Source organism: Melospiza georgiana, chromosome 14 (assembly GCF_028018845.1).
Source record: "Melospiza georgiana isolate bMelGeo1 chromosome 14, bMelGeo1.pri, whole genome shotgun sequence".
NCBI lineage: Eukaryota > Metazoa > Chordata > Aves > Passeriformes > Passerellidae > Melospiza > Melospiza georgiana.
Window position 1 is genome coordinate 12884750 of NC_080443.1, and position 26701 is coordinate 12911450.

At 47.2% G+C, this 26701-nt stretch overlaps 1 protein-coding gene across 1 annotated transcript in view; it reads left to right on the plus strand.

The window, feature by feature from the left end:
- NECAB2 (N-terminal EF-hand calcium binding protein 2) overlaps positions 1–26701 on the plus strand; it is a 70598-nt gene that overhangs the window by 37980 nt on the left and 5917 nt on the right. Inside the window, exons 4-5 of the mRNA XM_058034072.1 lie at positions 14539–14564; positions 17208–17305. Of these exons, the coding sequence (XP_057890055.1) occupies positions 14539–14564; positions 17208–17305 (124 nt within the window). The remainder of the gene's footprint in view (positions 1–14538; positions 14565–17207; positions 17306–26701) is intronic.

The following is a 26701-nucleotide window of genomic DNA, read 5'->3' on the forward strand; positions in this document are numbered from 1 at the left end:
TGCCTCAGTCTTCAGAAGACCTATCCAGAGCCAGGCTTCCTTCTGCACAAGTGTTTTTCTCTTTGAACTGGGTAATTTGCTTGATGCAGTCTTGCATCCAGTACAGTCCTTCAAGTGCTCTCCCCTTGCTGTGCCCTGGGTATCTCACAGGGAATGGGTTGGAATGGGTTCTGTGGGAGCCTGGTAGGGGATGCTGCCCCTGAGTGAGAGGAGTGGAGCTTTCCTTTCTCCATCACACAGGGGAACGTAGGAACAATATTAACTTGATCTTTCCCAAAGGCTGTGTGAATCACAATTTTTTACTATTTGATAGAAGATTATTTATTTTTAAGTTTTCTGAAACTCTGCTTTATCTCCCCATATTTTTAATATAGTCCATTGATTCACAGTTTTTTGCTATTTTATAGAAATTTACTTATTTTTAAGTTTTTTGAAACTCTGCTTTATCTCCCCATTTTTTAAATATTGGCCATTGTGTTTGTTTAGTGTGCAAAGCAAAGTTTGCTATTAAGATTACATTACAGCAAGAGGAGAAAATGAAGAAGATTATGTTCCTGCTGATTATTAGTAATTGCTGCTACCAGCCAATTACAAAATGTTGATTCAATTTCCTGGGGTATTTTTAGCATCAGAGAGCTGCCTTACTGGAGTAGATGAAATGAATGTCTGTGCCAGTTTCTTGACTGGGATTATCTGGGGAGACAGTGGAAAAGAGGAAATCTGTGCAGAGGAGAGGGAGGATGAGGTGGGCTGAGGATGAAGGAGGAGCTGTGCTGCTCTGGGTCTGAGGGGCTGTGGCTGGAGGAGTCTGAGCTTCTGTCCCAGAGCCCCCAGTGACAGCAGGGTGCTCTTGGCAGGGTGCTGAACTGAAAGGGAGATTCCAGAATAACCCAGCAGCACTAATGAGCTTCTTCCATTCTTCTAGGCTGCCTGGGAAGTGTCTCTGGGGCATTAATGGTGAGGGGTGCTGGGCATGGGCTGCAAACACCCAGCCAGGTTTTATAGCAGGTATCTCCATGCAAGAACTGTGCTGCAGCACCCATCATCACCAAATAACTCATCTGGCAGCAGGAACGTGCAAAAGGTGTCCCATGTTCCTCTTGGCATTTTTTGGCAAAATTATATTCATAAACAACAAAAAAGTAGCATTTTTCCTCTCTGTTGCTCTCACTGTCTGCCCTCCTTCTCCCTTCCCAGCTACAGCTGGGAGGCAAGAACAAAACATTTCTGAGTGGTTTTTTACCACTGGTTTTAGCTGTTATTTCAGGAGGTTTCAGCAGTGCTCCTTGGGGAGCTGCCTGAAGATTACTGGAGAGATAATGATATGTTACAATTAATACCAAAGCTACTGGAACAGCACAAATAATGTGCCATATATGGACACACATAACTAAATACATACTTTTTGCTTAGTGGTAGAAGTGGGCTTTAGAAAACATTGGATTAATGGTTACCTGGGAAATTCAATTAATGGTTACCTGTGAAATTCACTTATATTTGCAGAGTTGTCTACACACTTCCTTACTTTTTCTAACAAGATGTATCAATTTTAAAAGGAAAAAGTCTTTGCAGGAATGAGATCAAACAAGTTTTAGGGTCACAAATGAACAGCTGAAACCCTTTAAGGGTATTACTGTGATACTGGACAAAGCTTTGTCTGGCTCACAGCCCCCACGTCCTGCCAGCTCCCTGGGCTGGCACCAACTCCCCCTCTGCATCCCCTTGGATGGAGGAAGCACCTCTGAGCTCTTGGGAAGCACTGGGATGTCAGACATGGCTGTTGACCAAACAAGTGCAGCCCTTGCAGGGGATTTTAAAAATTCCTTTTCTGCCTCATTCATTTTTCATAGCTGGAGAGGACAATCCTTTGGGGAGGGATCTGCTCACTGGAGCAGGACTGCTCAGGTGAGCTGTACAGGTCCATTCACAAGGAGACAAGGACGTGGCATCAACATTCAGCTGCTCTGTCATTTGTTATCTCTTTGCTAGGCTTACAGCTACTCTTTTAATGGCTTTGTTCTCCGCCTCTCCCCGGCGTAAATGAGCTCTTCTCTCCAGTGGCAAACACTAGAAAAGGCTGGAGTGTGCATGTAATTAACAGCAGCTTCTCAGAAGCCTTTGCAGCTCCCCCAGGCTGTCCCTGCGGCCAGAGGATTGTGACAAATGGAGAACTGAGCTCTGCAGCCTGTGCTGCCCCTGGCAGTGCCACCTGCCATCCCTGGGGCTCTGACTGGGGCAGGCTGTGCTCCAGAGGGGTTTGAGGGGATGGAGGGGAGAACTGATGCTGAGCTGCATCCTTCTGAGGATCCTGCTCTGACCCCTCAGCTGCCCGGGGAGCACAGGGAGCTGTGTCATAAATCTCAGTAATTTGGGGTCACAGGGAGCTGTGTTATAGATCAGTAATTTGGGGTCACTTCAGGGTGCAGAGATTTTGCCCATGTGAGTGCTGCATTTTTTGCCACCCATCCAAAAGATCCAGTGGGAAGCAGTGATTGTGCTGGAGGGCGCTGGCACCAAAGCAGCAGCTGTGAAACTCACCAACACAGTACAGGGTGTGGTCAGGGTAGGTAGCGGCCTGCTCAGAGCTGGGGGACAGGTGCAGGGCCCCCCAGAATCAGGTAATGATCCTGATGAGCTCCTCTGCCTGCACTAATCAGTCCCACAGTGGAGCAGAGCGTGTCAGGCCCAGGAGCACTGTGCCAACACAGCTGTGCTGCCTCCAGCTCTGCAGCCAGCTCCAGCACTGGGAGGGACCCACAGAGCCAGGGAGGACAGGGAGGGAGCTTTGGACTGCCCCTGCTTTTACTGGCACGATCAGCTGTGGGGGCAGAAGCTCCCAAAATGGGTCTTGCACTTTCCACAGACTGATTCTGGCTCTCTGAGTGCATCCATACCCAGAGGTGAGATGAGTTTCTCAACATCTCCTTTCCAGCACAGCCCTGCTCCAGACCTGCAGCCCTTCAGTCCCTCCTGCTGTCCTGCTGCTCCAGCCCTTGTTTCCCTCTGGTGGACAAGGTCTGTTGTTCCTGCTCTGTTTGGCTGCCACTGTCCCTCCAGGCACTATGGGAGGTGCTTTCCATCCCACCACCCACCCCAGGTCCTTTGCTGTGAGACATCTCCCTCTGAGAAAATCCATTTTTTGGATTGTGCAGGGAGACTTCAGGAGCACTGCTCTGCTCTCTGTGCTTTTCTCTGGGTTTCTGCAGCCCAGTCCTCCCAAATTTGAACAGAAAATGCTTCTACTTCTTGAGCAAGAACAATGATGATTGTGATTATTTTTTTCCTGGCTTTTTTTTTCTCCCCCCTCCCTAATCTTGGCTATTTGCATTGCAAACCTGATTCAGTGGAATGCTGTGTTTGTCTGAAGCCTGCACTACAGAGATGCCTGTGCCCATTGAAACCAGCTTAATTTCTGAATATGGAATGTTCTCAATTAACTCCCTGGGAAATAAACTATGGCTGGTTTAATCAGCCAAGATTTTGATTAACTGATTCAAGAGATAGTTCTTGTCTCTTCTGAAAGGGACAAAATGATTGCACAAAAATTACATGTCTTGCTCTAATTTCTGGCTCTCAAGAGCATGGGCACTTGGTGGATTTTGTTTATGTGGAAGATGTTTTTGAGTTCTAGCTTATTCTTCTCTAAACATGTAATTTAAACTATACAGTGCTCTATTTTTCGTGTAAGTGAAGAAATGCTTGGTGCCAAGGCTGGTGCTCAGCATCTGTGTGCCGATGGAGACACAGAACGTCTCAGGCTCACCAAAGAAAAGGGGCTTTAAAAACAAATCACCCAGTGGGAAGGTCACTGCAAGAAGCACAAAGCTGAAAAACTGCACAGAAACTTGTTTGAGCTAACATTTGAGGCCGTTTTTCTATTTCTAATCCAATTTCCCAGGTGTTTTCCCTGCCAGTCCCTGGGGAGAGGCTGTCTTGTGCTGAGGCAGATTGGCTCTGGGAGCAGCAGGCTGGTGCTCGCTGCAGAGGGAGAGGGCTGGCAGGGTTTATCTGTGCAAATGGAGTGAGGAACTGTCACACCAGGGACCTTTCCAGCTGGGAAAGGAGCTCAGCACCTTATTTTGTGGATTGTGCAGGGCCATTCTGCATCACTGGTTTTCCATTCTAGGGAATGGAAAGACACCAAGGTCTTGCATTAAAACCATAAAAGTGACCAAGATGTCAATTCTAACCAGCCACTTGTGTTTGAGTCATGTCTGGGGCATTCAAGGAGATTGTAGACTTTGCTTGCAGCTCCAATTGTGCAAATTTATTGGGGTTTTTCTGGGTAAATGTGCTTAGGGCACCAGCATCCAGCAGCAGAAGTGTCCAGCTGCTCTTTGGTGGGCAGAGCAAGCTGTCTACTTGGGACTGGATTTGGGAGGAGGTTTTTAGATAATTTTTCAATGGCAGAAGAAAAGCATTCATGAGAAACAAAGACATTGGGGAAAATACAGCAAGAGGGTCCAGGAATTTCTTGCTTTACTATTCTTTTACTTGTTCCCTGCCAGTTGTGTGTTACATATCCAAACCTGCACATTTGCTGCTCTAATTTCTTCCTCTCCTCCATACAACTTTGGTAATTATCAAGATACCTACAAAATCTAAAAGGAGGAGAAGGCTGATTTAATTTTACCTCATGCTGTCAATATCTTGTTATTTCCTTCTGGCAATTAGCAACCCATTCAGCTGAGTTCTGAACAATCCCTCTCTCCTTTGCAGTCCAATATTACAGAGATTACAAGTAGAAATTGGATTAGCCCAGGCTTTCTTATCAAGTGGAAATAGGCAAAATGTTAAATATTCAGTGATCAAAAAAAAAAAAACGCCATTTCTGACTGTTTCATACTGTTGACAGTTTGTACAGAAAAACATAAGAGATCTTTTTCCTCCATAAAGAATATTCATTTGGTTTAGTGGTCTGCTTTCAAAACCGAGCTGAAAGAAATAATGAGAGCTTAAAAACACGGATATTTTACTTCTTTTGCTGTAAGGCAGAGGGCCAACAAGTGGAGGGCAGTGTGTGAAAGAGCAGCTGGGGTGTAGCCGTGCTGCAAGCCGGAGGTGTTTGTGCCATTACCGTGTCCCCGGGTTGGGCAGGACGGGGGCACAGGGGGCGAGGGGGTCACTCGGGCTGCTGGAAATGGCTCTTGGGGTAACTCAGGGGCTTGGAACCTCTCCGAACCCGGCGGCGATTTCCAGCCCGTGTTGCGATCCCTCTCAGCCTTTCCGCCGCTGTAACCGGCTCACCCCGCGCTCTCTGCCCATCTCTGCTGTCCCTGCTCGGGGGGGTGACACAGCCCGGTGTCCCCAGGGCCCTGCGGTGGCTTTTGGGGGGTGGCCCGAGCCCCCAGCCCTGCCCGCAGCCCCGCAAAGGGCGCGGGAGGAGCCGCAGGGCCCGGCCGCGGACGGGCAGGATCGGTGCGGCGGGTCGCACCGGGGAGCGCTGCCGGGGATCGCTATCGGGGATCACTATGGGGGATCGCTCCCGGGGATCACTATCGGGGATCGCTCCTGGGGATCACTATGGGGGATCGCTGCGGCAGATCGCACCGGGGATTGCTCCCGGGGATCACTGTCGGGGATCGCTGCGGCAGATCGCACCGGGGAGCGCTGCCGGGGATCGCTCCCGGTGATCACTATCGGGGATCGCTCCCGGGGATCACTATCGGGGATCGCTCCCGGGGATCACTATGGGGGTTTGCTGCGGGGGATCGCTCCCGGTGCTCCCTCCTGGTGATCACTATGGGGGATCGCTCCTGATGATCGCACCGGGGAGCGCTGCCGGGGATCACTATCGGGGATCGCTCCCGGTGATCACTATCGGGGATCGCTCCTGATGATCGCACCGGGGATCGCTCCCGGGGATCACTATCGGGAATCACTATCGGGGATCACTATGGGGGATCGCTCCTGATGATCGCATCGGGGAGCGCTGCCGGGGATTGCTCCCAGTGATCCCTCCTGGTGACCGCTCCCGGTGATCGCTGCCGGGGATCGCTCCTGGGGATCACTCGAGGTAACCGCTCCCCGGGATTCCTCCCTGAGATCGTTCCCGGTGCTCCCTCCCGGTGACCGGTCCCTGAGATCGCTCCCGGTGCGCGGGGCCGCCGCCGCCCCGCCTGCGCTCTGACCGAGCTCGGACACGCTTGTTCTGTCCTTTGGCCGGCCAGGTGGAAAAGGCGCTCCCCGGCTGGCGGAGCAGGGGGTGGGAGCCCTTCCGGACAAATTTGTGTTTCTGTGGGTTTTAAAGCACTTTCCTGAGCGCTCCGCTCAGAAACATTGCACCACACAGAAACCCCGCGTCACGATTTTGTGAATGAGCATCACAGGCTGAAACCGTTCTTTTCCTTCCTGTTACTGATTTTATATTTTTCTGCAGATAGGGAATCCATTTCGCACAAACTCTAAATAGTTACAGCCGCTATCCCTGTGACAGAGTTTACATTCACAGCAGTCCAAGCGCACCGCGAACAGCTGGCATCTAAAAACTCTGAGGCTGACAGCAAAATGGATGTGCCGCTAAGTGCTGTATTTACTGCTCCTGAAAGGCCTTGGGGAGATGAAGAGCGGGGTTTACAAGCAGGCTGTGCTGCTGAAAACACTGCATGGGACCAAAATGTCAGAATTAAATAATCAGCCATCTCAATACAGCATCACGATAACTTCAGAGAAAACCATGCTGTGTTTCCAAAGTGGGGACCCTGAGAGCAAAGAAGTTGCCTGTGCTGCCTCTGTGCTGCCCATGAGGTGTCCAGCCCATCCCTCCAAGGACTACAGTCCCAGTTTTGCCTGGCCCTGCCGGGTGATGAATAGAATCAACACAGTAATCATCAATTTAATACATTTAGAAGTGCCGTCCCTCCTAGCAGCTAGGTTACTTGTAGGCTGTAATTAAACCTGCCGTCTCTTTCCTTTGATGCACTTGTGGGCAGAGTGATATTTTTCAAGAAAAAGTCATCCATTAAAAATAAAAAAGGAGGGTTTTGATGTAATTTATTAGGAATTTGGCACATGCAGAGACTTGAAAATGTTTCATACTGTACTAAATGTCTGTTTTACTTAAGGTGGTGACTATGCTTAGAAACTGTTGGATTAAGATTAGTAAATCAGTGTCCTGCATTGATATGTTTTTCAGGATATTAACCGTGCTGTTAGCAGGAGAATTTTTTGTGTTATCATCTTGTTCAGAGTTTTTGTGAGCTTTTCAAGATATTCTTCTTTTGTGAGTGAGTGGTTAGAGGTTCTGGCCATCTGTGACAATAAACCATGAAATGGTTTTACAAGGTACAAGGAATGATCCAAGGGGACATTGCCAAGGCTGGAGAGGGGCTGGGAACACAAGCTCTATGAGGAATGTTTGAAGGAGCTGGGGTTGTTTAGCCTGGAGAAGAGGAGGCTCAGAGGTGCCCTTAGTGCTCTCTACACCTTCCTGAAGGGAGGTTGCAGACAGGTGGGCTTGGTCTCCGGCAGAACCAGAGGACACAGCCTCAAGCTACATCAGGAAAGGTGTAGGTTGGATATTAGGAAAAAAATTTTCACCAAAAGAATAATAAAGCACTGGAATGCTCTTCCCAGGGAGGTGGTAGAATCACCATCTCTGGATGTGTTTAAAAAAAGGCTGGACATGGCACTTGGTGCTGTAGTCTAGGTGAGGTGTTAGGGCATAGGCTGGACTCAACCTCAGAGGTCTCTTCCAACATCATTATTCTGGGATTCTGTGATTCTGTGGGATTCTGGGATTTTATGCCTTAATCACCCAAAATTTTCTTCCTCGTGCAGAAACAGCTCCACCAATCTTTGCTCTCAACACACAGATCCTGGCTGGCCCCAGCTGGGTGTGGAAGGGGGAGAGCCCTCCCTTGCCCATAGTGGAGCTGCAGAGGGTGCCCAGCCATGGGTAGGGAGGTGCAGGGCTTTAATGTGTGTGTGAGTGTGAGCAGTGTGCAAGGGTGTGAGTAGTGTGCAAGGGTGTGAGTGTGCAGCTTCACAGGGTCTCGTTGTGCAGGCAGGGAGCAGCCTGGAACAGGATGAATAAAGGAGTGTGTTTTATCCTGAGCCTACCAGATTTTCTGCGCTTGTTTGCAGAGAAGGTCAGCTCAGTTTACCTTGAAAAATCAGTGTTTTCCAGATTAGTGGCTTTTAATGAGGGCTCTGCTGCCCTGGTGCTGCAGAGGGAAGCACACAGAGCAGAGCTCGCAGCTCTGGGCACCAGCATTGCCAGTGAACGTGGGTGTGTGCTTTGGAAACTGGGTCTGGGCAGCAGCTCAGCTAATGAGAACTCAGATGGCTTAAAAAGGCAAGGGGCTGCAGAGAAAACCGTGTGAAAATGTTTCTGTTAAAGAATATTAAATACTGAGACATGGCTGAGCAGGGGCCTGGGTGCAGGTGTGCAGTGCAGCCACAGGGCTGCTCACCTTCCATCCTGCTGAGCAGAGCCACACCTGCCACAGGGTGTGAAAGAGGCAAAACTGCCCCATCTTGGTCATCATCTGCCTAAATGCCAAGGAAAGGAGTGCAAGGAGCAGGAGGAAGCCAAACCCCAGGTTAGGTGAGCAGAGCACCCTTGGGGGGCACTGGACTTCAGCCCAGCTGGTGAGTGAAAATCCTGTTGATAGCAAGGGCAAGTAGGAGGAGAGAGATCACCTCTCAAAGTACACAGAATGTGTTATAAACCCCAACCCTGCACCACAGGTGATGAGACTGTAAAACAAAATTAATATTGAAAAACTTCATACAAAATCCTCCTCTTGTTTCTTTCCATTTCTGGGCAATTCTTTGCCCATATTTTTTTCTCTCTATGTTACCAGGGCTTTGGAGAAAATAATGTTTTGTTGCTGGGCTTTCAGAGGCCCTTACTGTGCTCTCCAGGTGCTCAGTGATGGAGCACATGCCAAGGGAAGGATAAAGTTATTCATTTTGCTTAGGAGAAGGCAGCATTTTCCTCCCCTTCAGGAGCCCCCATGGAGCTGCTCTCCATGGGTGTTTTAATCTAAATCATCGTGCTGCAGTGCTGGATGTGTCCCTGTTAGGTGCTGATCCATGTGCACTCTGCAAAACCTTTCCTCTTTCATATAATTCGGATTTTGGGAGAAACCTCTGTCTGGGGGAATGATGAACCCTGTGCCAGCTCATTCCTCATGGCTCCCCATTTGTGGTGCTCTCTGCCCCACTGGGAAAAGCAAATTCCTGCTGGGTTATTCCAGGCTCAATGTCTTTATTGTTGCACTGGATAGGAAGCAGAGCAATTGTGCCTGCACCAGTGTGTGCTGCACCACCTTAGAGTTATTCCTGTGAAGCACTCCACAGATTTATGTCATGCAAGAAACATTTGGCAGCAGATGAAGACCATCCTTAAAGTAAAGCCAGGTGGGCACAGAACCCTGATTGCCAGCTTGCCACAGCTAAAGAAATGAAGCCCAAACCTGATTTATGTTCTGAACCCTTCTCTGCCTGTGTCATTTGAAGCTGCAGGTGGCTGGATGTCCCTCTGGTTCTGGACAGCTTTGGCATATGGTTTCTGCTGTTCCTTTGCATGTGGCACACCAGATTTTGAAGGTCCTTTCATAAGTAATACCATAAAAGTGGCTTGGGTTTTTTTCTTCAGCAATCAGGTGGGTATAAGGAAGGTATTTGGATAGGCCTTAGGAAGGATTTACCAGGATTCACCAGAAGATAAAATGATGGGCATGGAAAGTTATTTAATTCTTTAGAATTATTCAGCTCCTGACTGGCATCCAGTATTTGGTATTTCTCTTGCTCTGCCTGGAATAATTTCTCTCACTCTGGGGTTTGTGTAAAACATGTTTCATTGAGCTCAGAAAGTAATGATCAGAAGTGACCATCTGTGACCCCTTAGTAGGCATCTGGATGCATATTTTCCACTTCTGAGGTGTTGAGATAACACAGAGCTGCTGCTGATGGGGCTGGAAGCCTTATCATCAGATATAATAATACATTCCAGCTGCACTTGTTGTTTTTTAGTCTTTCCTAAATGAAAATGAGTTCTGCAGGTGGTTAATGCTAGAGGATAATTTGTTTCCGTGCTCATTTGAAGCCTTGTAGCAAACCCAAAGCTGTGAATAAAAGATGGAAATAAAAGTAGAACGTGATTTCAGGAAAAAAGCCCTTCCATTTTCTGTGCTGGTGAAGTGACTAAGCCGTGTGGCTGCTGATGCAAACCTTTCATCTGCCCAAGGAAAAGGGTTATTATCTTCAGCTGAAGCTGATGGGACACTGAGCAGCACATCCAGGCAGATATTTGCATGAGGAACGTGAGGATGAGACTTTGATGTATTTGCAACTTCTGAATCCCCGTTAAGTTTCTGATTGTACTGCCCTTTGGGAGTGCCTGGGACACCTTTCCTGTGGCTGAGCTGAAACCCAGGAAGGAAATTTCATGCTCCTCTCCTCCACATTATCTCTTTCATTCTGAGATAACTTTTCCTCTCCTCTCTTCAGCTGAAGTGTGGAAAAATATGTTAAGGAGAGCAAGTCAGAGGCCATCAGCCTTGCCTGAGGGAGGCAGGGAGATGCTGGGAGGGAGAGAGGCTGGATTGCAGAGTCCTGGCTGGGTTTGCTGCAAGGAACCTCTGCAGGTCACAGCACTGGACCAGGGCATCCCTGACTCTACCATGGGCTGTTCTCTGGGTGCTCCCTCCTGTGCTGGCTGTTAACACCTAATGCAAATCATCATCACAGGGAATCTCCAGAAATCGTATTTTTTTCTGGTGGAAAACATTGATTTGCTCTAAGAAAATGTTAGGTTGATCTGGAGGTTCTGAGCCAAGAGCAGGAGGCTGCATGGTTCCATCACACACACAGAGGTCTGGCTGCTGGGATGCTCAGCCTGCTGCCACAATCCCTGGGCTCTTGGACACCCTGATGCAACAGCTCCTCTGTCTGATGGTGCCTTCTTCCTGGGATGAAGTCCCAAGGATGGCAGCGTGTTCCAAGCAAGGCATTCACAGAAATAGAGAAGCCTATGAACTGATGGAGAAGCAGCAGGGTCAGTGCAGGACAGCTCTGATAAAAGCCCTGTCCATGGACAATCCCCACTCAGGGACATGGCAAGAGAGATGTGACTTCCCAGGGAGCCTCATTAGCTCAGGAGCTCATCAAAACACAATGTAATGCTGGGTGGGGCTTTGTGGGGAGAAATGTTTTTCTTTCTGGAGCATGCAGGAGGCACAGGCATTTCTCTGGGCAGCCTCTTGCTGCACAAGTCATGCATCAGTAATTACTGGACAAGTTAATTAAGCCCACTGAGGGGATGCTCTCACAGCATGGTCATTGCTCTTTAAACTCCTCCTTTGCTCTTTGAACTCCCACACACACAGGAGGAGCATCACACTTAGAGGTCTTTTCCTTTTCTTTGAAACAGTTGGATGTGAACCAGGAAAGAAAACAATTTCCCTATTGCCAATTGTTTATCTGGCCAAATGATCCCAGTGTCTTTAAAAAGGGGGGAATGGTGGTAATAAATTGTCCTTTTTTGTGGCCACAGCAGTTCATGGCTTGGGCTCTGCCTTTCCAGAAGCTGATCCGAGTTGAAGTCTGAGCTCTTGTGTTCGTCTCCTACTCCTGTTGGAGCAATCCTGTGCCAAATGCACGTGGAGGATCTTGAAAGTGCATCTTTGCCTTGGAAAGTCACCTCAGAGGGTGCACACTCCAGCAAGGCTGGGGATGCAGGTTTGTGCTGCTCCATGCTGCAGCCTCATTGGTTGGAAAACAGAGAAAAGGCCTGGATTTTCAAAAATACTTCGATTTTCTTCATTTTTTTTTTCTCCTTTGGAAGAAAGACTTTTGTTTTGGAACAAGATCAGATATATGTGGGCTCTACTATGCAGAAAAAATTGTATGACACAGAAATCTTTAATTATTCCTTCATTTCTACTTAAACTTCATTATACTCTGCTTAGTTAGCTGGGTTATGGCTTCAATAAGCTCTTGAATTAGTCATATTAATGTAATAAAAATTGAAAGCTAATTCACAGCCAAGTGTTCTGGTACTTGAAAGACTTTTTAAATTATTTTCCTGAAAACACGAGAACAACTTGTCACGATTTTTCTTTTCAGCTTATAGTTGTGTACAGGAGTGTTAAATATTTGGCATCTTTGAAAAAAATTTTGGTAACTAATGCTCACGTAAATGTTTTTCTTCTGAAGGGATTTGTGATACCTGATTGCTCCAAAAATGTGCTCTGAAGGGAAGCTCTGGGATGGAAGCTTAGGAATGGCAAGGGAGCTCATCAGGAGCTGCCAGCCTGAACCCCAGATCCCCTGAATATTTGCAGAATATAAATCCCTACTGGCATAACCCAGGTGGGGCTTATTTAGTACAGTATGAAACCACCAGATGAGCCTGTAAATTGTTTTGTGGCTCGGGTTTTGCTGTGCAGCTCCCAAGCTGGGCCAGAGCCCCCCTGTAAGAGCAGTGGGGACGTGGCTCTGTGTCAGCAATGTTCCCAGCAGGCAGACTCCTGGGGATGGAAACAGCCTGCTCAAGTATCCATTGATTTCTCCTTGCAGTTTTTCATCTGAACATTATCATATTTTTTTATTAAGTCAGCTTGTGACTTCAGTAATTTCTTTCATTAGCCTTATTCTGAAGGCAAGATGGCTTAAAATTAAAAGCAACTTCTCAGCTGCGTTAACATTCAAGCACAATTAAGTTAAATCATACAATGGCAAGATGTGAGGAAATAAAAGACCAATTACCAATTTTGGCAGCAGCAGATCAATTATTACAATGCAGAATCACATGGAATACAATAACAGATTTTTTTTTTTTCTCAGTAACATGCCCTAGCTGCAAACCCACAGCCACGTCAGTAGGTGTTTATAAACAATAACTGTCTTCTGGAAAATATTATTGAAACACTTTGTGGGTGATGCTGCTGTCAAAACCACTTTTCACGTGTCTGCAAAGAACATTTGACTTCCCAGGCTGTGTGCTGGAGAGAGCTTTGGGGAACACAACCAGCCAGGGTTGTGTCAGGGCTGGAAATGCATCTGCTGGGGCTCACCTGAGCTCCTCTGCTGCTGCTGCTCCGTGTTGGGAATCACCTGCTGCCAAGTGCTGGGCAGTGCCAGAGCCCCTGGGGCCAGGAGTGGCTCTGGATCTGTGGGTTCAGCAGATCTGCCCATGAGAACACCAGGGAAGCTGAGCCCACAGCTCGCCAGGGGGCTTTGTAGGATTCAGGGAAGTAATTCCAGGGTTTGAAGAAGATAAGTATCCAAGAAAAATAAATTAGTGCAGGAGCTCATTTTGCAGAGAGGGGCAGCTGCAGCCTGTGCCACCAGCCCTGCAGGAGTGTCCTGACCACGAGGGGCCGAGACAAGAGGTGACATCTTCTCACCATGGCAGGCAGCACTTCCCAAAGAGGCTGTGCTTCAGCACCACCACCTCCTTTTCCAGCGGGAAACAGGGACTGGCCCAGGCAGCCCCTCCTGGGCTCCAGGCATTTGTGCTTGCCTTGATCTGGGTGTCAGGGCAGGGCTGCAGGAGGATGCTGGCAGGGAAAGCCCCGATCCACTCATGCTGGCAGGTTAGACAGAGTAGGGATGAGTTTAGGTAAAGAAATAACTTCCCAGGATATAAATGGATGGAGAAGATATAATTCTATTAAGGGGTCGTTCCAGTCCTTGAATGGCACTAATGATTGTGTGGGAATAGGAGGCACAAAGAGATTAGCAGCAATCTTCATTTCCCAAGCAGCTTGTCTGTTGAGATGTTGTTATGTAAACGAAGTGTTCCTGTGTTAAGGAGTAATTGTGCCATCTTGTCTGGAGGCAGTCCCAGGAAAGAGCTGCTTCACAGGGGCAGAATTAGGAGAATTGGTCCATTGAGAAAAGCATATTTTGTGAATTTTTATTCTGAGTAAATGGGAACAACCACATTCCTGTGTGAGTGTCTCACCGAGGTATTGCCAGGCTGGATGTTTGTAAGGAAGTCAGAGGAGCTGGTGTGCCAGGTGTGCTGGGTCCCCCCTGGGCAAAGGCCCCTCCTCAGGGGGGATGTCCAAGTACCCATTTCCCTCTCAGGGAACATCCAGAATAACTTGTGAACCTGTTCCAGCTGCACAGATGCTGAAGATGCCCTGAGTGAACCAACCCTGCTCTTCTGCACAGGCTGTCCCCACCGGTGGCTGGGAGTGCTGAAGGGGTGGGTGATTGGAATTAAGCCTGTGGGAATTCTAACTGCAGCCTTCATCTGTCCTTGTCATTAAAGTTGTCTTGTCTTTTCTTTCTTTCTTTCTTTCTTTCTTTCTTTCTTTCTTTCTTTCTTTCTTTCTTTCTTTCTTTCTTTCTTTCTTTCTTTCTTTCTTTCTTTCTTTCTTTCTTTCTTTCTTTCTTTCTTTTCTTTTCTTTTCTTTTCTTTTCTTTTCTTTTCTTTTCTTTTCTTTTCTTTTCTTTTCTTTTCTTTTCTTTTCTTTTCTTTTCTTTTCTTTTCTTTTCTTTTCTTTCTTTCTCTCTCTCTCTCTCTCCCTCTCTCTCTTTTTTCCTGCTTCCTCCCTGCCTCGCTGTCCCCTCTTGCAGCAATGTGGACACCAAGGAGCTGTGTGGTGAGTGCAGTCCCTCCTTTGGGCAGCAGCAATCATTGTGTGCATGGGGGCCCTCAAAGCTTGCATGAAATCCAGTAGAGATTGCAGTGCTGTGGAGCTGGGGATCTCAGCCCTGCTGCTGCTGCTCTGCTCCTTGTTCCACAGGAAAATTGGCAGAACTTTTTTCATTTCTGTGCAACACAAGTGGGGTCAGAGCTAAGCGAGGCACATGGACCCTGCTCAATAACAAGCTGGAGTTTAATTTCTGGAGGTGTTGTGGCTTCCAGCTTCACTCTAAAGTTCAATAATCCATCTCCCTCTGCAAGACCTGTAACATGTTTCTCCCCAGGCCAGCCTTCCTGTTTCCCTGTAGGCTGCCTGAGGGGTGCACTACCTCTGCTGTACCTTCCACAGCTTGCCAAAATTAAAGGCTGAACAGAAAATCTGTGATAATATTTTGTCCCACACCTTGACCAGAAAGGGAATGTTTCCTGCTGGGATTTCTGAAGGGCTTTGCTTCATTAGGAAGTGACTCAAACTGCTCCCTCAGGTGGATTTTTCTGTGGATGCTTGATATTGGGAAGTGTTTCCTGCACCCCAGCTTTTTGGGAGGAGATGGGAAGAGAGGTGTGGGGCCTTGCAGAGGGCTCATCCATCTCTTCTCCTCTCCTGCTGTGCCAGGATACAGAACATATGAAGCCACCTCAGCAGGTTTTCACCATTTACTTTCACCTCTTTGCAGCTAATTCCAGCCTTTGGAAGCCTGGCTGGGTTGTGCAGACAGAGATGGGGTTACTGGGTGCCTGTGCCAGCACCAGGCAGTCACTCCTTATTCCTGATACCTTAAAGACTTCTCTGTCCATGAGTGTGCCTGCACCAGGACATTGTCCAGGGTTTCTCTCCTCCTGGTGCACTCAACCCCTGCCCACCCCCTTTTGAGCATCCCAGCTGGCAGCAAAAGCAGTAACATTTCCCCTTTCCACTGGTTATTCCTGCTTGTCCTTGCTTTGGTAAGCAAGAAACAAAGACTTCTACAAAATCTTTTTGGTTTGGTGAGGATATGAAGGGCTTATCCCATCCCCTCCATTCCTATTGCAGTGGGTCTCCCTGCCAGCTTACCCAAGAAATCAGCTCTGGGGTAACAATGGCATTGTTTAACCCCTCACAGCTTTCTCCATCCCTCTGATAAAATCAGGAAATTGCATGGCTGTCACCCAGTGTGATCCCATCTCACTGCCTCTCCCAGGGGTGAAGCTGCCAGGAGAGAAGGGAGATAAACCCATCACCTCCTGGGAAAGCTAGGGGAAGCCAGAGAAAGGATCCATCAGCACAAGCTCCTGCCTAGATCTGTTATCTGCTGAATACCTGCCCTTGCCTGTGATTTATTTGCTTGCTTCTGCTCTAAGTGTTAAACATAAACCCTCAGTTTGTCTAAATGGGAGCTGTGGTGTCTCTCTTGAAATGGGTTGTGTGTTATAAAATGTTGAGAGCATCTTAAAAGTTATTTCTTGAGCCCTGCAGGTTAACATGAATAAATAATGCTAAAGCAGCAGAGCTGAATGCTTTGTTAAAGTCAGCTCTGTTCTCCTCCCATGTGCTCCTTGGTCAGTCTCAAGGGCTGTGCCACAGCAGCTCATCTCTCCTGAAATGGATGGCTCCAGATTTTTATTTCAGGACTTAGAAAAAGTCTTTACCTATCAGATCTGCTCATTTTTTCTTTCCCAAGTGGGAAGGGAAAGCCAAACAAGCCCACTGCAATGAGAGTGAGCTGTTTACTTATCGTGGAACAGCTGCTGTCAGTCATGCTGTGACATTCCGGTTCTGCCAAAAGCTGCTTCCCTTTGGATATGTTCTCAGACTGTAAATAGCTATAGGCACTTCTAATTAAGCCAAGAAAACCTAATTAGTGGGATTGTTTCCTGAAGTTTATGTCTTGCTGCACTTCACAGGGATGTCACCTCAGTGTGAAACTCCCTGTCCTAGGCTGAGAGCAGCACTGGTGGCTTTTAAGGAACAGCTTTTGGCTGTACTCTGTGTCAGTCACCAGAAAAGGGAAAGGACAAGGATGGCACAGAGAATGTGTGGCTCATTCCATGAAGAACATGTGATTTTGGGCCCAGCTTGCAGCTCTCTTCTCTTCCTTTCAAAACATATTTCACTCTCAAAGGCTTGTTCAACCTGTGATTGTGGGCTGAGGTGTAAATGTGACAGGAGCATAGGGAAAGATGTAAGGCCAGTCTCAGCTCATACAAAATGGGGTGAATTGGAAGGTATTTGGATGCTTTGAGTGGCAAAGAATGTCAAGGGAACGGAAAGGGAATTTCTTTTGAGACCTCTTCCTCCATGCCAGCAGTAGGAGGGAGAGAGACCATAAACAATCAAATGCAGAAGTAGGCATAAAAATAAAGAACCTGAGGAGTTATTTTCAATGGGAGCTACTGGGCCTTACATTTCCTTTTTGCAATGGCCCCAAACTTCATGGGAATCACACCACTTCCCATCCCTGCAGGACAAATTGTGACTTTGGCTAAGGACACAGAATATAAAAATACCCCTGGAGCCATCCTGTCAGGTTAATGTTACCCCCAGTAATAGATCTTGCTGTGCCAAGTAGCCTCGAGTTACATTAACGTGTTCCCACCATGCTTCTCTTGGTTTTCCCAGACTACTTTGCTGACCATATGGGAGACTATGAGGATGTTTTGGCCTCCCTGGAGATGCTGAACCTCTCCATCCTGAAGGCCATGGACTACACCAAACGGGTGAGTGCTCCTTCCTGCACCTCACCTTTCTGAGGCTCAGGGTGAGTGGTGTAAAATTTGCATTAACAGAGCACATAAATGTGAAAGGTCCTCATCCTCTTCAGCAGTGCTGTGTCCTCCTGCTCTGCAGACAGCACAGCCTCTGGGTCTCTCAGGTGGGGTTTGGAAGGCATGAGTTGTTGTTAACATCACTGAGAGGGCTTTTGGAAACTTCATATTACAGAGCTGCCTTGAAATCCAGCTTCCACCTTGGAAGACAACCTGCTTTGCCAATACAGTTGCCATGTGTGAAGCTGCTGTATTAGAAACTAGAGGGCTGTGTGCTTGAGGGACTGCAGAGGAATCATGCAAGCACCACAACCAAGACATAATGACCTGGTTTATATGTGCAAAAAAATCCATCATGTGATAGTGATACTGGACTATTAGAGACAGTGACACTGATCAAGAAGTATATTGAAGTTCATTTATGAATACCTACAAAATCTGAGCTGATTTACCATATAACCATCCCTGCTAAGAGGTGCACCACTCATTTGTTGTCTTACCAGGCGGAGAGAAGGGTTTACAAAGCTTTAGTTCCCTTGAAATTATTTTCCTGTCCTTCCACACCACTTAACAGTGCAACTGGGCTGTATCAATGATATTTATTGCCTCAGGATAATCAATCCCTTCTCCTACTTTCACCTTCAAGCACATTTGCATTGTTGTTTTGTGCCATGATGAATAAAAGACAGTTTTCCTCTTCACTGGTGAGCAGTAAGGTATTACACTGAGGGCCAAGCCAAGGAGGAAGGTTTTGCTTTCTCCAAGCAGTTGGAAGTACTTCCCAGTCCAACTACAGCCCTCCTGCAAGCAATCCACATGGGCATCTCCCTTCCATCTATCTTTGAAGCCAGAAGAGAAACTCAAATTACTTCACATTAAAGAAGTGGCAATGATAAGAAGTTTCAGGAGGTAGAATGGGAAATGGGAAATTTCTCTCCCTTTTTGCTGCCGAGTAAAGAGCTTGATTTCCTTGCTTGATCAAAATTCATCCATTTTGATTTTTGCGAGGAAGGTAGCATATTTACCATAGAAATTGAAGGCACATATTTAGCATGTTGATGTCTTGCCAATATAAATTAAAGGCAGAAGTCTTTGGCCAAGCACTGATCTTTCTGAAGTGTTAGTGATATTTTTATCAGTATTATGAAAGGGTTAAAAAAATCAGGACAACACAAATGTTTTATGATTCAGCTTCTGTGTCTGTTCATGTCTCATTTATATTCATTATTAGCAATTTCCATGACCATCGGGTTTGCCAACTATGTATTTTAAATAAATGTTAACATGCTAATAGAGATCTTAGTAATTCATTCCAGCTTGCCGTTCGTGATGCCTTCCACCACTGCTTTTCCAGTGTGATGTGAATATCTATGACTAATTCTTCCTAATACTTTGCAAGAGGAAGATGGTCTATTCCCTGCTTATAAATCAGACATCTAAGTATTTGGGTAGATGTCTGATTTATACCTTGGATGAGACATCTGCAGCAGAAGCAGGATAGTTTTTCATAAGAAGAACACCTTTCTCCCTCAATTCAGCAAATTGTGGCAGGATTCACCTGCCTGAATTGCAGCAGGTCAAGGTTATTTACCTAAACCTGAGCTGGTCACCCCATCATGATTTTGTGGAGAGGAGCAGGGAGATCTGGAGCACTGGAGGCACCTTCCTGCTGTGTCACTGAAGGATCACAGCACAGACATTTCCCAAGCCAGGTGAGGGAGGGCTGCCCCTCACGTTCTCTCATTTCACCAGCCCCTGGGCTGTGCTGCTCTTCACCTGAAAGATTTTTGGCAAGAGAGCAAGCAGAGCAAGGCTCCATCACAGAGAGGAGCTGGCAAAGAAGTATTTAATGAAAAGCACTGTTCCCCACTGTGATTTTGTGAACAAAGTGGTACAAACCTCATCAATGAATTATTCAAAGGCAGGCACTTTGTTCATGTAAAGAAGCAGGGGAAAAAAAACCCAACAGGAAAGAAGCTGTTGTGGGTGGTAGAGAAACCTGTCTGCAGTGTTCAAGCAGGATACATTTGTTTTGGAAGGAGTTTAAAGTCCATCAAATTCCACCACTTTGCCATGGGCAGGGACACCTTCCACCAGACCAGTGGAGCACAAAGCCCCATCCAGCCTGTCCTGGGCACTTTCAGGGATGGGGTGGTTTCCTTCTGCTCCATCTTCTCCCCATGTGATGCTGTAACCAAGGGTCCCATGCTGGTGGGGTAGCAGGATGGTTAAAAGATTTAATGGATATTTTTAGAAACACTGGAAGAGGTGAAAGGTGACCAAAGCAGCAAGGTTTCGGTAGAGTCAAGTCTGGTTTTGTGCCCCCTGAAGCTTGAGCCTTTTGCTTTCTTTGGCCTTTTCTTGTAGCCAGATCCTGCAAAGGGCCGGGTGATGATGCTGAACATTGTGAGTTGTGAACAAACTGTTTTGCTTGTGAGCTGTTCCTGCTTCTCCATAATAAAATACACATTTCCTAAGCTGGAGAAAACTATTGACCATTCAGGAGCGTTCCTATTCCCTCCTTTTCAAACAATGAATTTGGGGCAAACAATAAATGAAGCCTCACCTTTTTCTGTGTTGTCTTTCTGAGAGGTGCCAGCTGACTAGAGGGCATGAGGAACCATGGTATTTAATTGCTGTTTATATTTCTCACCTTAAAAGACAACTGATTATTTCTTGTTTTATAAAAAGAAAAAGCAGCAATTATCTCGTGCTGGAGGAGCTCGTAAAGTATCAGCAGTAATTAGATTCAGTAGTGGAAGGTCTCACACAGCAAAACAAAATCTGTCATTGTAATTATTTTCCAATACAGCGATGTCCGTGCTGCACTGAAATCACTGCCGGTGACAATTGGAAATGCAAAGCCAAATTGGAGAGAAAGGAAATGAACTTTGGGGTTCTAAATAAAGCTGACAGCAGGACATGTTCCTCTATATCTCACTTTTACTGTTGTGTAGTGCAGTCAGCAAAGAGCAGAGCCAACATGACGGGGAAGGAGGTGGATTGTGAGGGGTGGTGGGAGCTGGGAGAGCACAGCCAGGGTGGTGCTGTCCCTGCCCCTCCCCAGGTGAGTCCCCTGCCTTAGGACACAGTGCCCACCCAATGCTTCCACCACCCTGTCAGCTTTGGGGGTGACAGAGGAAGTGCCTGCGCATGGCAGAGGTGGTGCTCACCCTTACCCACACAGCCCAGGAAATGTGACTTAGCTTGGTAAACAAACAGCGTGGGTTCTTGAGCCTGGGAGACTCAATTAGTCTTGTTCCTGTCAGGTCCAGCTTCCACTGCCAGCTGCACTGGGATTTTTCCTGCCTCCAGCTTCTGCCAATTAAGCATTTTGCAGGACTGACCATGCAAGCATCAGCAAGGCTGACCTTAAGTGGTGAGGCAAACTTTAAAAACAAGCTGCAAAGAATCCAAAAAAATGCTAAGTGATGAGTATTTTCAAGGATGAAGCAGCTCAGATTTAAAGTCATTTCTTCCTGGGGATGCTCCTGTTGGGCAGCAGACAGGTCCAGGAAGCTCTGGTGACTGACCTTGGTGCATGCCCTGTCCCAGATGGAAGGAGAGTGCTTGGAAAGCAAAATTACCCAAAATTGGAGCTTAAATTGCAACTCCTCATGCACATGCCAGAATGAACAGGCTGCAGGGAAGAGTAGGGTACAGCAGGAAGGATTTATGGAGCACCCATGAGGATCTGAGGGTGGCCCTGGACCAGCTGCTGCTTGGTGTTCATCATCACCTTTGGTCCTGGAGAGAGAGTGAGGATATGTGAAAGACTCCCTGCTTGCTCACTGCCAGTCTCTCAGTTCTCTCATTTAATGGACCTGGAGAGGAAATATGACCAGGTGGTGACACAGCACACACCCCTGAGAGCCTTCTCCTGTCAGAGTGCCAAACACCATATGTGTCTTATGGACTGGCACTGTACCCAAAGCAGCTGCAAATGCATTTTCCCCTTAAAATTCATTATTTAGATGTGAGAATATGTAAATCATAAAAATCTGAGTGCAGCGACCTTCAATACCAGCTGCTGTTGCTCCAGTAGCAGCAGGGAGCCCAGAGGTATCTCCATACAGGTGAATAGGTTTGCATGTTATTTGTGAGTTAAACTGTTCCTGCAGCAATCCACCCTTCTTGTCTCTGCCTTTGAGATGTGTTTGCAGTGAACAGGAGATGCTGGGCTCCTGGGGCTCGTGGAGGTGCTGCAGCAGATGTGCTCTCCCTGCTGCTGGTGCCAGGCTGACCACGGGTCTCCCCCAGTTTTCAGCCCCCAGTAGCAAACTGCAAACTGCAAACTGCAAACTGCAAGCTGCACTTGTTTGAACAGCTCAGTTACAGCTCCAGAGCAAGAACCATCTGCCAGCAGCCTTGGATGCTAAAAATGGAGGATGGTATTTTTTGTTTTACAGCACAGCCCAGATCAGCAATATAAAGTGCTCTTATTTGCATTCTTACCTGCCACACTTAAGCTTGCCAAAAGTGATGTTGCTCTTTTTTGAAAGATGACACCTCGAGATAAAATAGTCATGGGAAATAATCCTCAAAAAGAACATTTTCCTCCCATCCTCCAGCTAACCTTTTATCTCAGCCTTTTTATTTGACTTGAGCAGGTTTTCTCCTGCTCTGCTGGATGGAGCTGGTGCCCACACTGAGGGTGTCAGGCTCCTGGGGCAGGGCTGTGCCATGTCAGGGTATGGACCCATGGCAGGGTGGAACAGCAGCACAGTGCTGGCAGTTCTGAGTTGTGCCCAGCCCAGAAATGTGAGCTGCTCAAGGCTTCCCACAAACCTCATGTTCTGGCCTTGCCTCAATGTGGTTAAACGAGCAGCAGCTGAAGATTTCTGGTCTGGGTTTGAAGGTCATGGGGTGCCACTGCAGTGCAGCAGAGCCAGGTCTGAAACACTCCAAAGGTGCAGTTAGAGATGTAATCATGGTGATGGGTCAGTGAAATGGTAAAGGATGAGTCAACTCTCCATGTGTTTTGAATGATACATTTCTGAACAATTTCTGTGTCAATTTCTATAGCAAAAAACAGATGCTGATCTCCAGAAAAGTTATGGAATTTTATAGTTGAAGAACAATCTGAAAGGAAAGGAGGTGCTCATTTAGATTCTCAAAATATATTTCTGCAACTCTTCTCTGAAGCTGATTTAAGAAAATATTGCACCACAAATTAAAACAAAATGTGCTGCTTCAGTTCTGCAAGAGCTGAATTTTCCCCAACTTTTCAGTTCAGACTCCAGACCAGAAAGCTGCTTCTCCATGCGATGCCATCCGGAGCGATTTTCCTGCCAGCTCAGCAGGGCTGTGCAGGGGATCCACCTGGGCTGCCAGACTGTGGGGAGCAGGGACTGGCAGGGACACAAATCTTAAGGTCTCTCTTGGAACTTATTTTTAGATTAAGACCCTCATTCACTGCTCTTCTGCTTGTCTGTTGCTGCCAAGTTCATGTCCCTCCATTCTCTCTGAAAAGGAAGAGCATCTTCTCTGGAGGTCTTGCTTGTGCTGTCCAGGCTCCAGCTCTCATTGACCTCCTGCAGAGCATGATTTTCCTCCTCTTCCCTCCCATTTTAGGTCTATTGCTCCTGGGATTTAGGTAAATTGTGTGGTGAAGGTGCCAGTGCTGTTGTCTTGCCAAATAGTCTGAGAGCAGCTTTGAAGGGAGGGAGCAAGTCAAAGCATGAGCATGTGGCACAGCCAGGCTGAGCCTTCAGCAGCTTGACCATCCCACACTGCTACATCTGCAGGGTCCTTTGAGTAGGTCCTGTTTGGAAAACAAAATCTGCACTTTCCTTGGAAAACTGAAATAAAATCTGTATCAAATTGCTGCCTTGTGGGTACTAAACACAGCTAATTAGGAGCATGTGTGAAGCAAAAGGCTGATTTATAGGGAGGGTGTTGAGCAGGGGGAGGCCACACTCCCAAGCCTGTTCCAAGCCTGCTGGGTGAGGGTGCAAAGGGGCCAGAAGCCTCTGGATCCACAGGTGAGCCTGGGGAAGTGCAGCACAGCCCCTGTGTGGGCCAGCAGACACCTGCCCTTCACATCCCTGTGGCTGCACCAGAAATGATGGATCCAGGGCAGCAGGGAGGTTCTCTGATAGTGAGAACAGAGAAGTCCTGTGATAAATTTCTTGGGAAGGGCCCATGGCTGGAAACCTTCAGGACCAGACAAGGTAAGCGTGAGATGAGAAGAGTCCAACATTGAGATTTGCAGGAGGAGGATTTTACAGCAAAAAACTTTTCAAATCCATATGATGCTGTTGTCATTTTTTAAATCTGAACAGGTGTCTCATTTGGTTTTTTAGAGCTGTTTCGGGAAGGCTGAGGGTCTTTCATATGGTAATGCTTTCATTTATCAACTGTTTAAATGCCTGTTCTCCTCAGGTTTCTCCTACTGATTATGTGCCAGGCAATCAGTTTTGGGTCTGCTTTGGAAGGGATTTGAAAGTCAGGGGGAGGGAGAGGAGAAAGAGGCAGGTCTGAGTGTTATTTTAATTATAAGAAAATATCTCTTGGAAGCAAACAGGCAATTATGAGCAACGAATTTAAATCAGCCACTCAGAGATTACAGTGCAGCACATGCCTGGTTTTTAAAGGGCTGGGTGGGTGGAAGATAACCTCCCCATCATCCTGGATGAGGCTTGATGGGTGTTACATGGCATGGCAATAGGTTTGTTGTCGGGTTTTGCTTTTTTAACTGGAGGAAAAGTGTGGGTGAAACAGAGTTGCCTTTGGTTTCCAACTGAAACAGCATCACTCTGGGTGTGCTTGGACTGTGGTTATTAACAGTTGGAGAAGTCACCAGTGTCCCCAGGCGTGGTAATTGTCAGCCAATTTGGCCAGTCTTGCTGGAAGCCAGCCCTGGGAAGCCTTGTTGGTCAGGTTGTAACCCTGTGAGGCAAAGGGAAGGTGTGGGGAGGTCACAGTGGTTCTCCAAGTTCGTGGGTGGTGCAAAATAATCTATATTTTACATCCTGAAGTCTTAATGAGCTGAATAGTGACCTTTAAAAATGCCAGCAAAGAGGCTTTGAGATGTTCAACAACATTAAAACTCTCATTCCCCAGTATTTGCTCCCCACAAGGACATGGCCATGAGAGCCCATTTTTAAGCATCCATTTGAGAGTCTGGTGAGGGAAACTCGGCACTGGTTGGCAAATCCTAGCACCCAACAGCATGAAAATCCCAGTTATGCTTTGCACAAGTAACACATCCCAGGGGTGTTTTCATTAATCTGTGCCAGAATTTGGGCGATTTTGGGTGGGTTCCTGTGGAAATCAAAAGCTGGAAGCGCTATGGTGGGGCTTTGAGCAGACTGTGCCCCTGTGTTGGCTGCCAGGGTGTGTGGGAAGGGGCCTTACAGACACATGAAAAGCCTGTGGTGTGGAGGAGGAGGGTGGATTTGGGGTTTGGACCTCAGCCAGCTGACCAGAGACCCAACCCCATTATTTCCTCAAGAATGCACGCTGTCCTTTCCCCACTCCTCTCCCCTTTTTGAATGTCTCTGTTTCATTTCCTGCTCTGTCAGATCCTGAGCTTTCTGAGGCTCTCCTGAGAGCCATCATCACAGAAATCTCAAGGCCATCGTTACAATGATGTTTTCACACTTGCTGTTCATTGCAAACACTCAGGCCCCCCTGTTTGCTGCAGCAGAGGTCAAGGCCAGGCAGTTCAGCAAAGAGCCTGTCTGGAAATGATGGATGGGAAAGAGCAGGCTTGGAGATGTGCAAGAGTTTCTGGCACAAAGCAGCTCCATTGAGCAGCAATTATTACATGATCTCCATAAATATTTTAATTTCTCAAGCTAAGCAAGGAGGAAATAACTCTTCAGGGTGGAATTAATAAGACTAAACCTCATTAAATCTCACTAGGATAGTCTGACAAATGTTTTAGTAAGACAATGGGAAGGATCCCTTTTATAGTTGGTCTTTTTAATGGTTTGTTTTTGCAGCCCTGAAGAAGACACGTGCTGGAGGAAAACCTGAGGGATTGTTAAAAAACCTCTAAGCATGTGCATTTCTGATTCAGATCCTGAGAGCAAATCTCACAGCTGGGCTGGCAAATGGCCAGTTAGTTAAGTGGGAGAAATAAAATCCCTGTTGTTTTGATTTCAGATCTATTTGGCTTACTGGCCTGTCAAAAAGCATCAGATCTTCACGAACACCCCATTTTTCTCTGCACTGGCTGGAATAGCTTTGTAGCCAACATCCATCCATCCATCCATCCATCCATCCATCCATCCTGCATATAGGGAGTTCAACTGATTTAAATGAATGTGGGAATCACCTGTTTGATTTTTCCTAAAGCTGAACCAAGATTATAGGCTGTGGTTAGGTAATAAAAAATCCACCATTTAACTACACATCCTCTCACAGCTTCAGCATCACCATCACCTCCCTGTGCATCACCCTCTCCTGAGGATCACTGTGTGGTGCATTTCCCCCAGAAACACTGTGGCTGTGAGCAGGTTTTCTTATGTCAGACAGAAGTCATTAAATGCTGCTAATTGGATGCTCAAGAAGCCGTCAAGAAATTAATGCTCCCATTCCAAACCAGGGCGAGGAATCAGCTCTGTGATCAGTTTCCCCAAAGGGTTTTTTCCATCAGCTCATTTCTCTTTTATGATTTAATACAGGAGATAAAGGCGGGGATAAAGGCCCTCTGGGTTCTCTCAGAGCTGCTCCAGTTGCCATGGAAATAACCCTTGTTAATAACTTCACCATGAAACTGGGATAATTTGCTTTGGGGAGCTTGGGGTGCTCGTGTTGTGCTGCTGCATGCTCAGATCACCAGCGGTGCCGGGACCACTCCAGTCCCATGAGTGTGGTCACTGCAGGAAGCCAGGACATCCATCCCTGTCTCATGGCTCCAAAAATTCAGTCATTCCTCCCAGAGGACTCCCATGCTGGGAGATGTGAGCACACAGGGACAGAGTGCCCAGCAGGGTTTTGCCTGGGCAATGTGCTGTCCCAGCAGGCATTGATGGGTGGGAAAGAGTCTGGGAAAAAGTGGTGCTGTTGAGCCTGGGTTTTGGGGAGCCTTTGTTTCACTGCAAATGTTTTCAGCTCTGATGCTGAGTGGTTGGCTTCAGCCAGAGCTGGGGAGGTCAGTGCTGGCCTTGGTCTGGTTGGGCTGGTGTTGAACTGGTTGGAGTGGTGTTGAACCCATGCTGGATTGGTTTGGTCAGTGTTGGACAGTCTGTGCCAGTGTTCCTTTGGTTGTGCCAGTGTCCCATCTGTGCTGGTGACTGTCAGGAGGTGGAGGAGCAGGGTAGGGCTCAGCAAGGCTGTGCTGGGAAAGGGGCCCTGGGTGCTTCAGGCAGATCTGTTGTTCTATTAAAATATTTTTAG